This window comes from Larus michahellis, chromosome 10, assembly GCF_964199755.1.
Source record: "Larus michahellis chromosome 10, bLarMic1.1, whole genome shotgun sequence".
Lineage (NCBI taxonomy): Eukaryota > Metazoa > Chordata > Aves > Charadriiformes > Laridae > Larus > Larus michahellis.
In genome coordinates this window covers 3,438,955-3,453,922 of record NC_133905.1, presented here as the reverse complement: position 1 = coordinate 3,453,922, position 14,968 = coordinate 3,438,955, and the positions used below count along the sequence as shown (strand labels likewise).

Sequence of the window (14,968 nt, the reverse complement as noted above, 5' to 3'; positions counted from 1 at the left end):
CACCAGCTGTTGGGTGTGTGGCCATCAAAGTAAACTGCTTTAATTGCCTCTCCTGGAGGAGGGGGAGGCGGTCGGGCAGAGGGGTCCTGCGGGAGGGTGCCGAGGTGAGTCGGGGCTGTTCGTCCTGGGCCGGGTGCTGTCACCCTGTGGGCTGGGCTGCCCGATACACGAATAGCGATGAGTTTGACTAATTTTTGCCTCTCTGGGTCACCTTTCAGTGACACTTAACGCGTGGTTTCGCACCCTTCCGCGTCGTGCGGGTGGGGGGGGTGCGCGCCGTCCCCTCAGCCTCCGTGTCCCCCCGCACCGTAACCTGGCGGGCCGGGCCCTCCCGCCGCCCAGGGCTGAGGCGGCGGCGGAACGGCGGCGGTGGGGCCCGCGTTGCCGCCGGGGCGCTGTTGGGACGGACCGGCCGGGTGCAGCGCCGTCATGGCCGCCCCCCGCGTCCTCAACGTTAACGTGGGCGTCCTGGGCCATATCGACAGCGGGAAGACGGCGCTGGCCCGGGCGCTGAGCACCACCGGCTCCACCGCCGCCTTCGACCGGGCGCCGCAGAGCCGGGCGCGGGGCATCACACTGGATCTGGGCTTCTCCTGCCTGCGGACGGCCCTGCCGCCACAGCTGGGCCCGGGGCCCGGCGAGCTCCAGTTCACCCTGGTCGACTGCCCGGGGCACGCCTCCCTCATCCGCACCATCATCGGCGGTAAGGGGGGCAGCGGGGGCAGCAACCCCTGCCTTGGGGCCCCCACCCCTCGGCGAGGTCCTGGTTTCCCCCGGTAAGGGCGAGCAGGGCCCTTCCTGCTCGCCTGAGCCCGTTGGAGCCCCGGGCTCTCCGGCTGCCCGGCGAGGGGAAGGCGCGGGTGGGGTGTCAGGCTTGTCACGGGCCTCGTCGGTTGGTCACACCAAGTAATTGCCCCTCAAATAAAACACCCGTGCTCAGAGAAGAACAGTTTGTAAATGTGAATCCTTTGAGTGCGCTTTGGACAGTCAGGCCTGGTCAGTTTTCTTATGCTTACTTGGAAGAAAGAGTTTTCTTTATTGTGTATGGAAACCTTGTTTCTGGTATTAAAGGGCGATATTAATTTATACTTTCTCACTTGTTAAAGCTGTCAGAGTTTGATATTCCCAGGCTGAGAGCTGTGGTGTACCTGCTGGACATGCTCTTGCTGAACTTGGAGAGACTGGGGAGTTCTAGCATGATAATCTTATATGTAGAAATAGTTTTGTGGAATTTAGTAACTTTCCATTTTAGTCTTTGTGGAGGATATCGGAAAGTTAATCTGGTTTGCATTAGAGTTCTTTTTAAATGAGTTTGCCTTGTTCTGTGAGAAACAACACCCTCTTCTATCCCTTGTAAAAGGAGTTAAGAAGTGCTTGGTGCTTGGCTAAGGGTATAATGGAGTTTGCAGCTGTTTAAAGTAATCACAGGTTGATAAACTGCAACTACAGGGATCTCTGAACGTTCAGTTCCTATGCATTTCCATTGCTAGTGTCTCTTGAGTGTCAACTAGTGGTTTTGTAGTACCAGCAGTCAACTGGTAGTTTTGTAATGCAGTCTGTGTTTCTTCTGAGCTAGGCTGAGGTTCAGACCAATTTACTTTTCATGATGCATGAATCAACCCCCTTTTGAACAGATGTATTATTTGTAAGTGGTGATAGCAGTAACTGAATTGTATTGTTTGTTTTTCTTTTGGATAGGATAGTAAACATTTACTTACTTCCTGATTTCACCAGCAGTAGAGCGCTCTGTACCGTTAATGTGTGCTCTACAGCTGCAAGGCTGTGAGCTAAATTCCAGAAACCTGTGGTCTCCCAGTCTTCTTTTGTGCTTCACAATCAGCTGTTATTCTTAAGTAATTGTAAGCACCTGATTATCTTCTAAAGAACAAAGTTTACTTTGGCAAATGGTAACTTTTCTTGGATGTGCTGAAGAGTGACTTGTAGTTTGACATTCCTTTGTGCCAGAAACAACTAATCTGAGCGGGGTAAACTTTCTCATGAAGAGGACATGGGAAAACTTAGAAAAACAGTTTCTTTTTTTTAAATCACTTTAAAACTTATCTGGGGTGACTATTTAATGCATAGAGTTCTTGTTGCTTCCTGTTGTTTGTATGAAGAGCTTCAAAGGATTAGGTCACAGCTGTCCACGTTGGTTGAATAAGTTATTTGAATTTCCTTATTGATAGGCCATGCTGGGAGAAGAAAAGGTCTAGGCTAGATGGCATGATAGAGTTTTCTTCCCAGCAAAAATAATTCTTTACAGGTAGCAATCAGACATGTAAGCATGTCAAACTTGCTTAGTTCTAGTTATACCAGATTATGTATCTTAATGAAAACATTTGATTAGTGTAACTTACTGCAAATCTGTATGTTAAGAAAGAGTTGTAGAGAAAGTGCAGTATTGTGTTAATATTTAGTTTAAAGAATTAGAAATTTCGGTTTTCTGCTTTATAGCGTCCATATATCTTGATAGTGGATGCCTTTTTTTTTTTTTTACTACCAGTTTTAAAAGATGAAACCTTGATGATAAAACCTGATCTGTGCCTGTGAAGCTATTTAGGTACTTACAGTTTTAGTATGGTTTGGTGAAACTCAAACTGAAATATAGCATATCTTGTGTAACAGGATACATCCTTCACTGTTTAGGTGTCCATATTTCAGTATTATCAACTTCTCCAGCTCTTCAGAAATGGAAAACTAGGCCTCCCAGATAATGATACTTTAAAAATTTGGGATTATTTTAATCTGTTTCCTAAACATAAATGTTTAGGTTTCACCATTCCAAGCATTTTCTTTGCAACCAGGAATGCTACTACTTTTTTCTTTTTGATGGAATCTGTGATTTCCCTGTTACTACAGATTTTCTATATTTAAGGTTTTTAAATAAAACATAAGTGCAAAATACTCTATCTTTCGCTGTTTATTCTGCGCCTCAGATTTTTCACACCTCTTTAAAGTACTGCTCTTCTGAAATTAAGTCCCGCAGTAGCTGTAGTTGTGAGTTAACCTACAGAAAAGCTAGAGCTTAGGAGAGCTGTGGGAAAGGGAGCTGGATGTGAGGAATCAGAGGCTGGAATGACAACAGAGGGCTCTGAAGCAGCCTTCTCATCTGTGTTAGTCATGTGCATGCAGCTTTTGCAGTAGAAGCAGAAGCTACAGGTGTGAAAATATGTTATTGTGTGCTCTTATTTTAAGCTCTCTTTTTATTTATTTTTTAATTGAAAGTGGGGTAAACTAGTTGGTTCCCGCTTGAGTGACCTGTCGTATGGAAATGCTGTCAGCTGTGGCTGGGTAGCACCGGCATTATTGGTCAGTCCCCCATAAGGCAACTAGCTCAAGGCATTCCTTTTGAGGAGCTCCTCACTGGTGTCACAAGGGAAGCCTGTGGTCTTTTTTTTTTTTTTTTTTCTTTTTCCTTTTATTTCAGCTCTTCTCTTCCAGGGTGCCATTTTCATCAGTGGTGCCCAGGCTATCTTCTAGTCCAGTTCCATCCTCTCTAAGTGTCATCTTTTCTGTGCTCCCGCGGTGCTCAAAGGGTTAATTCCTTTGCTGTACAAATCTGATAAAGCTGCTTACAGATTAAATTATACTATTTACCATTCTCTCACATGTTTCTGTATTTAGGTAATTCTTGAAGTAGATTTTTTTTCATAGCTGAATCTAGTATTGCATTGTAGTGCTTGACCTTGCAAATACTTCTCACAGTCACTCACAAGATGCTTATTTGGAGACAATACCTTAGGATTAAATGAATGCAGAATAGTTGAGCAGTAACCAAATGGAATGGAAAATAGAAGTCGTATTTCATTCTGTGTGGCTACATTTTTCTTGCAAAACTTGTCCTTGAAAACAAAACGTATCAAATGTTAAATCAAAAGATTTTTTTTTTTTTTTTTACCTGTGTGCTGGGAATTGTAAATGTTGCAGACAGTTCCACCCAAGATGCTCTCTTAAAGTTTTAGCTGGAAGGTGATAGTCAAGGTTGGAATGGAATAAATGATAGGCACTCACTGCAGTACTGCTTACTACATCATGGCTTTCACTTGTATTTAAACCGTACTGGTTTATTCTTTAACAGCAGACTTTTGGGTGTCTGATGTGGCAGGAAGGTATTAAGTTATTGTGGATAGCTGGATGGCTTGCACTGTCTTGTATATTTCTTTTTGTCTTTTGAACAGCAAGAACAGAATTCTTTATTTTACAATGATGTCAAGACTTTTTCCTATGCTCTAGCAGGATCTTGTCTGTCTATCATGTATCAAGCAACACAACAAATATTGTATTTATAGTTGTTCGTAGCTGACTTGCTAAACAGAGAAAACAAACCTGAATAACTGAATCTTAAGGGTCAATTCTTTGGCTTGTCACAAGCAGTAAGAAGCACCCATGTCAGCCTCGTACTTGCTTTCAGCACTGAAGGAACGGCTGCAAAATGCGATATTTTTATCATTACTATTTTTCTATTGCTATAGAGATTTAGAGTGGCATTTTGCTAAAATTTTACACTGAGATGGGATAGTTTCTGTCACAGCCCTATGGGTTTTTTTTAAGCTTCTGTTCTTTTGTTAAATTTCAGCAAAGTGAAATAAGAGTTGCTTTTACATTTGTTTGTTGCGGAGCTATGCATCCAGTAGGGTCTGGAATGGTTTCTCAAATGAGTTCAGCAGTAAGGGATGCCTGCAGAGAGGTTATATGAGTCAATCTGCCAGAAGAAATTCAATCCCCATATTTCATTTTAAGACCACTTTGCGTAGCAAAGTAGTTTAACCAGTAGCAGATTTTTTACTTGCTGATGGTTAATTTCATGCCCTACAAAGGGTCAGCACACTAATACAGAAGAACATGATTACCTCATCCTGGCTTCCCCCCACACAGGCAGCGAAGGGCCGCTGCCGCCGTGTTTGCTTTAGGTGAGCTGTTGTCAGATGCCCTTTATCTCTTGGATTTTGAGATGGGTCCTCAAAAGAACTTCTAAAACAGAAAGTTGTCTTTTTTTTTTTTTTTTCCTCCCCTATGAAGTTCAAAGGACAGAGTAGCTTTATAGGGTTTTAATTGGAAAGCTACTGCTTGACCCTGGTTGTCTAAACCCGGGGAGGGGAATTCTGACAAACCTGTAGTTTTGTAGTCCTTATGCCTGTCTGAACCTTTGACCTTTATACTTTATAACTAGAGCTTCATTGTCACCGTTTGTCCCTGCAGCTCCTTTCAAAGAAAACTGCCTCCCGAGTGTCTGTTTCCACTTTGCTGCTGTGTTCTGTTAAGGAAGGGTATTAATTCAGACCTGATACATTGGAGGGGCCAAGACTTTTGAACTTGCACAAGAGCTTGGGGAGGGGGAAATGAGCGTAGCAAAAGCATGTCTTGCTGATGCAAATGAGTACAATGAAAACAGTCTTGGGAGATCAAGGGAAATGTGGTCTTGCTACCAGCATTCAGATTCAGTCAGATGCAGATTATTTGTAAGATTAACATCGTGCGCGCAAAAAAGTATTTTTATCACAGATTAATTATTTTGCTGAGTTTTAAGAGGATTTGTAAACTCAGGGTTACCTTTGTGTTACTGTAATGAAAATACACTTCTGTCAGTGTCAGCTTTTGCTTGTTCACACCTTTGTAAGCATGTGACAGTTCTCGTTTTTTCCATTCCAGGTGATTGAACAAGTAGAGTTTTATAGTTGTAGAGTGTATAGATGGATGATGTAGATCTATATGGGGTTCTCTTGCTGTTGAATGCACATGTTGAAGGGAAACCTGTTGTTCTCTGGAGGAAAGAGCGCCTTGTGTTGTTCAGTGGATACGGTTCTGGTCAGAGAGAAGTCACTGGAGATTCTTGAGGACTTTGGCTGCCAGCTTGAAGTGCGAATACTATAATAATGAACCTTGTTTGGTGAAAAAAATATTAAAATACAACTCCCATGTCATGTAATTCATGTTCATGAGCCTTTATGTAGTGGTTGATGTTATGGAAGTACTCATGGGCCAAGAGAGTTCAACTAGCGTTAATGTGAATGTTTTCTAAACCCTATTAAACTTGTTGGGTTCATAGTGCTTGTAAATTGCTGACATTGCTTTCTATTAAAAATGTAAATAAATAAACTTTATTTCTGTAAATGAAAACACTTTTCTCTAGAAATTGAAACTGTGTCTTTTTTTAATTCGCTTTAAGTAATTTGGCTGGTGCCTGATACTTGTCTGACAAATTAAAGGAGTATTGACATTTTAAAATGAAAGGCACTCTTTTAATTAAGGAGCATGCATAAAGAAAAGGCAGCTGGTATAAAAAAATATTGCTGCTCTAAAATTCCCCCTCTCCCCAGCCCCCAAAGTGCAACTCTGTCTACTGGATGGTGCAGTGCACAAGAGGGCAGTGTTTGCTTACGATGGGGATCTTAATGATAAGTGCACAGGGTAACAGGTCAGCAGGGATGGAGTGACCTTACTTTGAATTGAAACAGAATTAAGTAGAAGATTTGGAACATGACTGCGGCTTAATTTTTCCCATTCCTAAAGAAAAAATCCTCTGTGTTTTACGGAAGGTTAGTCTTATTTCATCTACAGTTTGGGTAGTGCTTTTTATATCTGAGCAATAAAAATGTATGGGATGTCAATAACACAGGTGAGATGAAACAGCTGGTTTTCACTGAAGTTGCATGTGAGTGGTATGACTCTTCATCCGCATAAAAGGGCTTGTTTTTTTATTTTGTATTTATAGAAAGTTTATCTAGTTTAACCTGTAAAGCAATTGGTAAGGTGCGAACCACGGATTAGTGTATACAATTATTTTATTTCTTTCCCCATTTCTATATGTCACCTGATAACTAAGCAAAAGCAAGGTAATTGTACCAAACCTGTTTTGAACCACTTCTGTGCTATACGGGGTTTGTCGGGTGAGATTAAGAGTAGAATAAAACTTGGTTTTATGTGTGTGCCAGGGCACTATTAAAATAGATAAAAATTCCACAGGTAGATCACTATCTATGTCATAGTTGTAGTGGTTCTAACTTGCCATTTATTATGCATAGCTTCTTACTTCTCTGTATATTAATGTTTTTTGAGTTATGTGACAGCGAGACTAGTCTACTTGACTGCTACAATTTCTATTCTATACCCTCTTCTGCTTTTTTACTTGAAGCTGATTTCTCTATTAAAGTTACACAGGTTCAACCAGCTCCTAAACTATACAGCAACTCTTAAGTAATATTAGAAAGCAAAATGGGAAGGGTCTTCCTTTCCTTTTATGTGTTGAAAAGTTTAAAAGAAGCCAGAGGGCCATTGTCTTCTGGTCTCAAAAGTTATAGTGAATAATCCCATTCTTGTAAGAATCCTGACAGAAATGTACTCTTTCCTGTGTTTGGTTAAAAAAAAAATTGTGCATATCTTGTTCTGAAGATGTGATTTATAATTGAATTCTCAATCTTAAATGTAGATTGTAAACATGAGTGACTTTATTGAACCTTGTTAGAATGTTGAATTGTCTCTTGCTAATATAGGACATTTTTTCTACAAAGCTTTTGAGTGTTTGTGTGCATACTTGCTTGTATACAACAAAATTGTGCTAATTCACACTTCATTATTTGACACAACAACTTGACAGCTTCTCAGGAAAACATAATAACCCAGTGCTGTAATGGTGCTGAGTCTGTTTGATCATTCTTCCTATTGATTTAAAAACAGAATTTCTTTGTTCCGTCATGCTGTGTGCAAGCATTCATCAAACAACTACATGCCCTTTCATTTCACTTTTGCTTTTTGTTTCTGCTTGCTTGAAATTATTTTGTAAGCTGCTTGGGAGAGTGGTCAAGCTTTATTAATCCATTTTTAGATGTTTTTAAATATCAGCTAATGTAGCAAAGTCTTATAAATACCTGCATAAAATCTGGCACAACTTACTGTAAAATATGAAGCATATTTGTAGTTAAAATTACCTGTGTCAAAATAAATTTAAAGCACACTTTTCAAAGTAGTGTTTTTACTGATGATGGATATGTTTGCTTGCTAAATAGTCCAGTTCAGTAATTCAGTGGTCTACTAATCAACAAACTGGCTTAATAAGGTTCTACTGTATTTGTTCTACAGCTTGATTTAGAAGTTGCCTTCAATTAGCAGATGCTAGATAGAAGTTGAATGATACATTGCTTATGTATAGAACCCACTTTTAATAGCTAGTTTAGTTTGATGGAGCCATAAACTTAGCTTCCTTAGTATGTTTCTCTATTGTTTTTGTTTGTTTGTACTAGAATGTATGTTCTTGGATGGCTGTAGTAAAGCACTGTTTATCAAAATCCCTAGAAAAGCAGAATGCGGAAAGAAAAATGTAGGTTATAATTATAAAGCAGACACGCAACAGATCTAGCCAAGTGAGCAACCCAAACCCCCACATTGCCGTTGTTAAAGTCCCTTAAGTGGAATAAAAAGTTGCTTCTCTGTGTGGCAGCCAGTTGTTTTCTGTCTAGGAACCTTACTGTTGGGCTGGTGAGCTGAAGAGCAAGGGCGGATGTTCTGTGGTGGTAATTTCCAGCTGGATTCTTGAATGCATTGTGTTCTGAGGGTCACAGCTCATAATGGAGCAAAATTGAGTGAGAGCTCCAGCAAAGAAAGACTTGAACAGCTTGTACGATAGCTATGATTGCAAAGATACCGTGCATTCTGTGAGAAAATATTCTCTGTGCTATCTGTAAAATTCAGATTAAATAGCCATTCTGAAGTGCTTCCTTTAAACTGTTTGCTTCCAAAAAGCATTGCAGGGTAAGTAAATACCAATAATTCTTATTTCCCATCTCCTTATCAGTTATTCTACCAAAATGTTCTTGCACGGTCTGTCTAATCTCTTCAAGTGAACGTGAAATGGTTAGTGTTGGCTTCCAATTTGAATTATGATCTCTGTTTCAAACTTCAGCTGATTAATTCTACATTAGACTGTAATTATCAGCATTACCAGCTCTAGGGGTGGTTTCAACCACCCAAACATATATATATACACACGTATATATGTTGATGTAATAGCAGAAAGAGTTAGTGAATAGTGGAAGAAAAGGAAATGGAATAGAGAGGATAGCTTAAACAAAAATGAATAAATTTGCATGCAGGAGCATTGTGGAGCTAAAGGATGATAAGGGGGAGTGAAAAATCAGAATCCAGGCCCCTTACCCCAGGTTTTGGAGAAGAGATGATTCATTTGGGCTGACAGTTTTGTTTAAAAACTTATTTTTCTTTTACTCCATGCCATAGAAGGATCATGAAGGTTGTTTTGTCCACTGCAGATCTGCTTTTTCTTCAGTGCCAGAAAAATGAATTTAATCCAATCCCCTGTAGCAGTTTCTTGTCTTCTGTGCCAAAGTTTTCCTTTGTTTTGTGTCTTATTTGGGATGCAACAAGTGGTTGGCATATAAGAGTAGCTGGTACTCTGAGATCTTGGGGGCTCTTTTTCATTGTGGAACTTTGCCTTGATTTGTTTGGCAAAGTTTCACCTGTCTTACTTCCATTAAACGCGTTGTAGAGCAAATGAGCATATTTTAGAGATGATTCCTGTATATATAAAATTTGAAATGGTCTTTGAGAACCTGTTGGGTAAGGAAAAGCTATAGAAGTGTTTCAGAATTGTTGATAGAAGTATCCAATTATATTAACAAGGCTAGGCAAGGGGAAATGTCTTTTGTCGTAGATGTTTATTCATGCTTAAATCTACTTTTCTTGTATTAAAGACTTCCCTTCCAGCAGTATTGCTATGGAGAGGAAAATTTCCAAAGCATGCAAAAACTGCGTTTCAGAGAAAGAAACAAAATTATTGTAGTTTTCTTTTTTAGGATCAAGGAGAGGGGGAGGGAAAATGGTTTCCTTGTATTTGACCGTGCTGTTGGATGGAAGACAAAGCTCAGTCTCTCTTGCTGACTAATGTCATCATCGAGGCATTTTTTTCTCCCACAGAGCAATTTTGTCTCCATTGAGACCCCCACAGCCATTGGCAAGACCATGGCCTGAGATTAAATCTCATGCTTGGGTGAAATTCTAATGACTGTAATTGTTTCCTCTTTTTAAGTCTGTGGTCCCTTCATCAAAGAGTGGTGCGGAAATTATGCATTTATGTTGTAAAAAGGGAGGTCATGATTACCTGAACCTGTGGTTGACTTCGGGGGATTCTGTGTTGTGTTCTGGCAGTGGTTATCCACGCTGACATTCTAGTGTGTGAAATGATTTAAAGTGTGGCTTGGAGCATATATGTAAAGTATTAGTGGTGTGTCTCGGTCCTCTTGGGTTTGTGCTGCTCTCGTCAGGCTGTCACCCGCTGCCGGGTGATTGCCCCATGCAGTCAGGGGAGCCGTAGCAGCTCTTGTGTTTTGGGGATTTGTTGGAATAGGAGAGAAGGAAAAATAGTAAATGGGGGTTGAGGTAGGTTTCTGTGAATGATCTGTTTGCAAGGGTAAGCTCCTAACCTACTGCAGCCATGAAATAGCGCTGGACTTGCATCTCCCCTAAATTGCAAAGGGCTTAGGACCTATCAGCAAGTGTTACTGTTAACCCTCACACTTTGGTGTTTGTTGGGGGTGTTCGGCATCTTGAAGGATCGCACCAGTACGGTAGTGCTGGTTGTGGATGAACTGAACCTAAGTGTGGAAGTGAATGTGGATATGGAAAAAATTACACACAATTTTATAGAGGTAGCTTGCCCGATCCTGCAAAATTGGAATATTCGTGTGCCATCAGTGTTGCTGTGTGATGGAAAAGTTCAGATAAGTATTCTGTGTTATTCGACTTTATTGTGCAGTTCTATACGTATGCAATTTTGGAACCATACTCTCCCATAACGTCTTTGAAGATTTATGAAAAAATAATGTACTGTGTGTTAAGTATAAAATTTTTGGAGTCTGTACTCTGATCTATAAAGTATTCTTTAAAGGCGTCAGAAGAACTGACCAAGAGGCATTTCAGCAGAGAATAAGGAAAATGTTTCAAATGGTTCTTAATTTTGAGTGTCTAGGCTGCATTTAGAGACTAACGAAACCCCAAAACATTGTCATTCTTAAAACCACTCAGCATCAGAATCTTTCCCTGATCTCAGTGGGACGATGAGTGTTCAGTTTAAAGTACTGAAAAGTACAACAACAAAATCCCAAGTGTCAACGCTGCTGTTCAGCTAAGGAACCTGCATCAGGCATATAACACTGAGACTTTGGGTGCTGTCTGTCAATATTCTAACATTATATGCATGTGTTTATACACCTAAAAATAAAATCCATAATAAGAAAACTTGAAATAATTGTTGATAATATTTATCTTTGTATATGGCATGCCACCAGTATTGCTAAAGTCACGAGTAATATTCAAATATTCAAAAGTCACGAGTCGGGCATCCCTGAGGAAGTTGTTTAAGGAAATAGTTTTGCACCTTCAGTGTGCTTGCTGTGTGATAGGTGTTCACCCTGCGGCAGGGACCAAAATGTGTATTTCTTTGCCTGAGTCGGCTTTTCACCTGACTAACAGCTGAGATCCTCCCATTATCTCAAGTGCTGTGATAAAGTTTGTGGTGCCTGGTGATGTTTACCCATGTGTTTGTAATTGAGCTCTCCCTTTACTCTCCCTGGTGTGTATTATGATATCCAGTAATGCTAGCTTTTTCTGTCCAAAATTGCTATTTAACTGGAATCTTTTGTGGGAAGAGATTCACTTGTCTGTGGTGCTGTATAGTGCATCCAGAGGCAATATAAAAAAAATAGATGTATATTTGGTTAAATCAAACTGTACCAAACCTTGCATGGAGAAAATACTCTTTTGCTTAAGGGAAGGAAAGAGTTTTGAACTGAAGCTAAGTTCTTTAAAAAAAAAACCAACCCAAAATCGGGGGCTGAAAATCCAGTCTTTACAGAAGGTTCATCTCCAGATGTGTTTTCATTACTGAACTGTATTCGCTAACAAATTGTGGGTGTGTGGGTGTTTTTTTCATTATGTGTCCCTAAATGTGTTTTCTTTTTTTGTTTTGAAGCTTTATTTGCTGTATGAAATAGTTGATTATTCTAGTTATAGCCAGCACTGCTTTTGTGGGGTTTAATGTTTTCTTTGTTGTAACTTAAAGCCAAACAAATCAAAAGTGAAGATAAATTTAGCTTTTGGTTTTTTTTAAACACAAGCCTTGCTGTCCGTTTCTTTACTGACCCTGCAGCAAGCAACCCGCAGGTGCTTAACTTATTTTAAAAGAATACTGTTGTTTTTTTTTTTTTTAGAAATGTAGTGAAATTGATGCAGTGATTGAAAATTATTTTGGTTACTGTACTTGTTTCTTTTCCCTTTGAATTTTAAAAATCTTTATTTTTGTTCCATTAAGAAAATGATAGACTGTAGCTAGGAAAGTTGTAGATGATGCAGAAAGTGACGTCGGGTTTATGGAGCTTTTTTTGTGTGTTCTTACATATAATCGAGGCAATCCCAGGTAAAACCGGAATTGAGTAACATGCAATTTAAATTAGTTGACAGTATCCTTTCAAAGCTTATGCATACTGTTTTAAACATTTTTGCAGTAACTTATGAGCTCATGTAAGAACAGTTGGAACAATAGTTACAAGAATGCTTAAGTTGTCTAATATCTATTTGCAGCATCTGATATTTCAGCAGCATTTTCAGTTTGTATTGGGGAGCTAACAGCTTCATAGCATCTCAAATGCGACTGTGTTTACTGCTGAAAATTTTCAGGGCACCAGGATGAAATAATCAAAAAGCACACATTTTGGGGATGTTGTTATTCTGTTCAGAAGCTGTTATGCTTTCTGTGAAAGATTTGTATTTTTGTCGCAGTCTGTGTAAGTGCCTCTTCAGGTGCTGCTTGTTCACAAGTGGAATAAGTAGGTTTTGTGAATGGGAAACGTGTTTCTGCTAAGAGGATGCTAAAGTGGGGTCTGTTCCCTAAGAAAAAAAAATAAAAAAAAAATTCTTTTAGGTGCCAGAAGCATAGTGCAGTATAGATGCAAAAAAGCAGCCAAGATCCGCTCAGCTGAAACAGTACGTTTATGAGAACTTCTCCTAAGAAAGCTGTGTGGTTAGCAGTCGCGACTGAAATACAGGATGCTCGGGCATTACTAGCTCACAGGTGGCAAATGTGACTTCGCAGTAGGTCAGCAAAATAGCCCATCAGGCTAATTTTCCAAAATTAAATATATTCTGGAAAATATGTTTTGCTGCTAAGTGGTAATGAACATTGCAAAATATTTTAAATGGCTGAGTTGTAGTCTGTCTTTCGACTTCTGTTGAGTCTGAGCAACCAAAAAAATTGAGCTTTAATCACCGAGGGTGTCCTCTTTCTTGGTGACTTCAGCATTTCATTTAGCAGTGATTAGTACTCTTCAATTATACATTCGTTTATCTTAGTGATGCATTTACAGTTAGAGATAGGCTGGTTTATCGAATTTGGCTGATGCTTAGCAATTTCAGCAGGTTGGTTTTTTTCCTTGCCGTGTGAGAACATGCAAGAAAGCAGCAGAGAAGTGTTTGTAGTCTTGGTGTTGCTTTTCATGGTAATCTTACTTGAGGTTGTTTTTTTTTTGAAGAGAAGTGGAATATATGAGTTTGGGCTTTTTCTGCCAGTCAGAATTTTTAGAAATTCAGTTTTGAAGTGCACCTCCAGACTTTGTCTGCTGGACGTCAGTGGTTCACGGTATGCCTCTTCCGGGTGCCAGGGCAATAAGCAGTGTAGCAGGCTGATCTTGAAGCTTGTAGTTGGAATGGATTTTTCCTTCATGTTCCTAGGCTGGCAGGTCCACAAATGAATTTAAAAGATCTTTTTTCCTTTTCGCAAGGGGAGTCGGGGGAGAAAGAAAAGAGGAGGGACAATGCAGTGGGAAATGGGGTTGAAGAGCCATTTCTTGATAAATATATGTTGGTTTTTCCTGTACATGTAAGAGTGAGGAGAAAAGGATCTCAATACTATTAAAAGCTGCCCTTGCTCATTTTTTGTCGTAATTGGATAAGGATTAAGTGTAGTGGGCACTGATGGACTGCGAGGTAGAATGGTTTGTGGCAGGGGGAGTGGGGTTGCTGATAACCCGCCTTTTCTGTTTGTTTCATGTTTTTCATTTGTATGTTTTAAAAGTACCTATTTAGTTTGCTTTCAGGTTTAACAGTATACAAGCTTGAGTTCTAGTTTATTAACAGAACTGAAATAGGCTTCTTTGCCCTCCCAGTGCTGCTGCAGAGGGACTAGATTGTTGCTGCTATTTCTTGGTACCGAAAACTTCAAAGCTTTCATTTTGCTGGTAAAGCCCTTCCCAAAACTTGTATACTCTGAGATACTGTGATTTAATTTTCCTTGGACCAACAGAATCTAGTGCTCCGAGAGAGGCGAATCTTCTCACTGTACACTTAACTCTTATCTTTCTGAGTAACAGGGAACATTATGTATGTTTAAACAGGGAGACTACAAATGACCAAAGTTGTGTTTTTTAAAATCCCGGCCCCGCCTTCTGGTCTCTCACGTTTTCCTCCAATGTGTACCTTGCTTAATAGGACACTCTAGAGGTAAAAATCATATAAATGGAGAATAGTGTTACTTTATTAAGGAAGGAAAAAAATTAAATACCTATTTATGTGATTTTTTTTTTTTACTTCTCTGTAGACCAGTCATTAAAGACTATTTCATTTTCTGTACCTCTATTACTTACCTTTTTTCCTCTTCATACACTTTATTTCAATGTTATATTTTAACAAAATGGCAAAATAATTTTTTCCTCAAAAGCAGATTAACTGTGACACTTTAAACATAATTAATAAAAAATAATTTATTGGGAGTACTTTAAGGAACTCTTCTAACAAAATTTAATTTAAGTCTATAGTAAATTGTCAGTAAGAATATACTTAATAAAGTTCCTTTGTATTTCTCTTCCGTTATTATTATATGGTTCTTCAACAGCAGTTGTCTCTATTGTTTGATGTGAAGACTGAGGTGGCTGGATAACAAATGAAGCATATTTACTTAAGTTCATCTGAA

The 14,968-nt window shown here is 39.5% G+C and overlaps 1 protein-coding gene across 2 annotated transcripts in view; it reads left to right on the top strand.

Moving 5' to 3' along the window:
* Positions 1 to 251: 251 nt before the first annotated feature.
* Positions 252 to 14,968, top strand: part of EEFSEC (eukaryotic elongation factor, selenocysteine-tRNA specific) — a 127,514-nt gene continuing 112,797 nt past the window's right edge. Inside the window, exon 1 of one of the 2 annotated variants that reach the window (XM_074602735.1) lies at positions 252 to 703. In XM_074602735.1, the coding sequence (XP_074458836.1) occupies positions 430 to 703 (274 nt within the window). In that variant the 5' untranslated portion in view covers positions 252 to 429. The remainder of the gene's footprint in view (positions 704 to 14,968) is intronic. The other variant, XM_074602736.1, reaches the window with a different exon arrangement.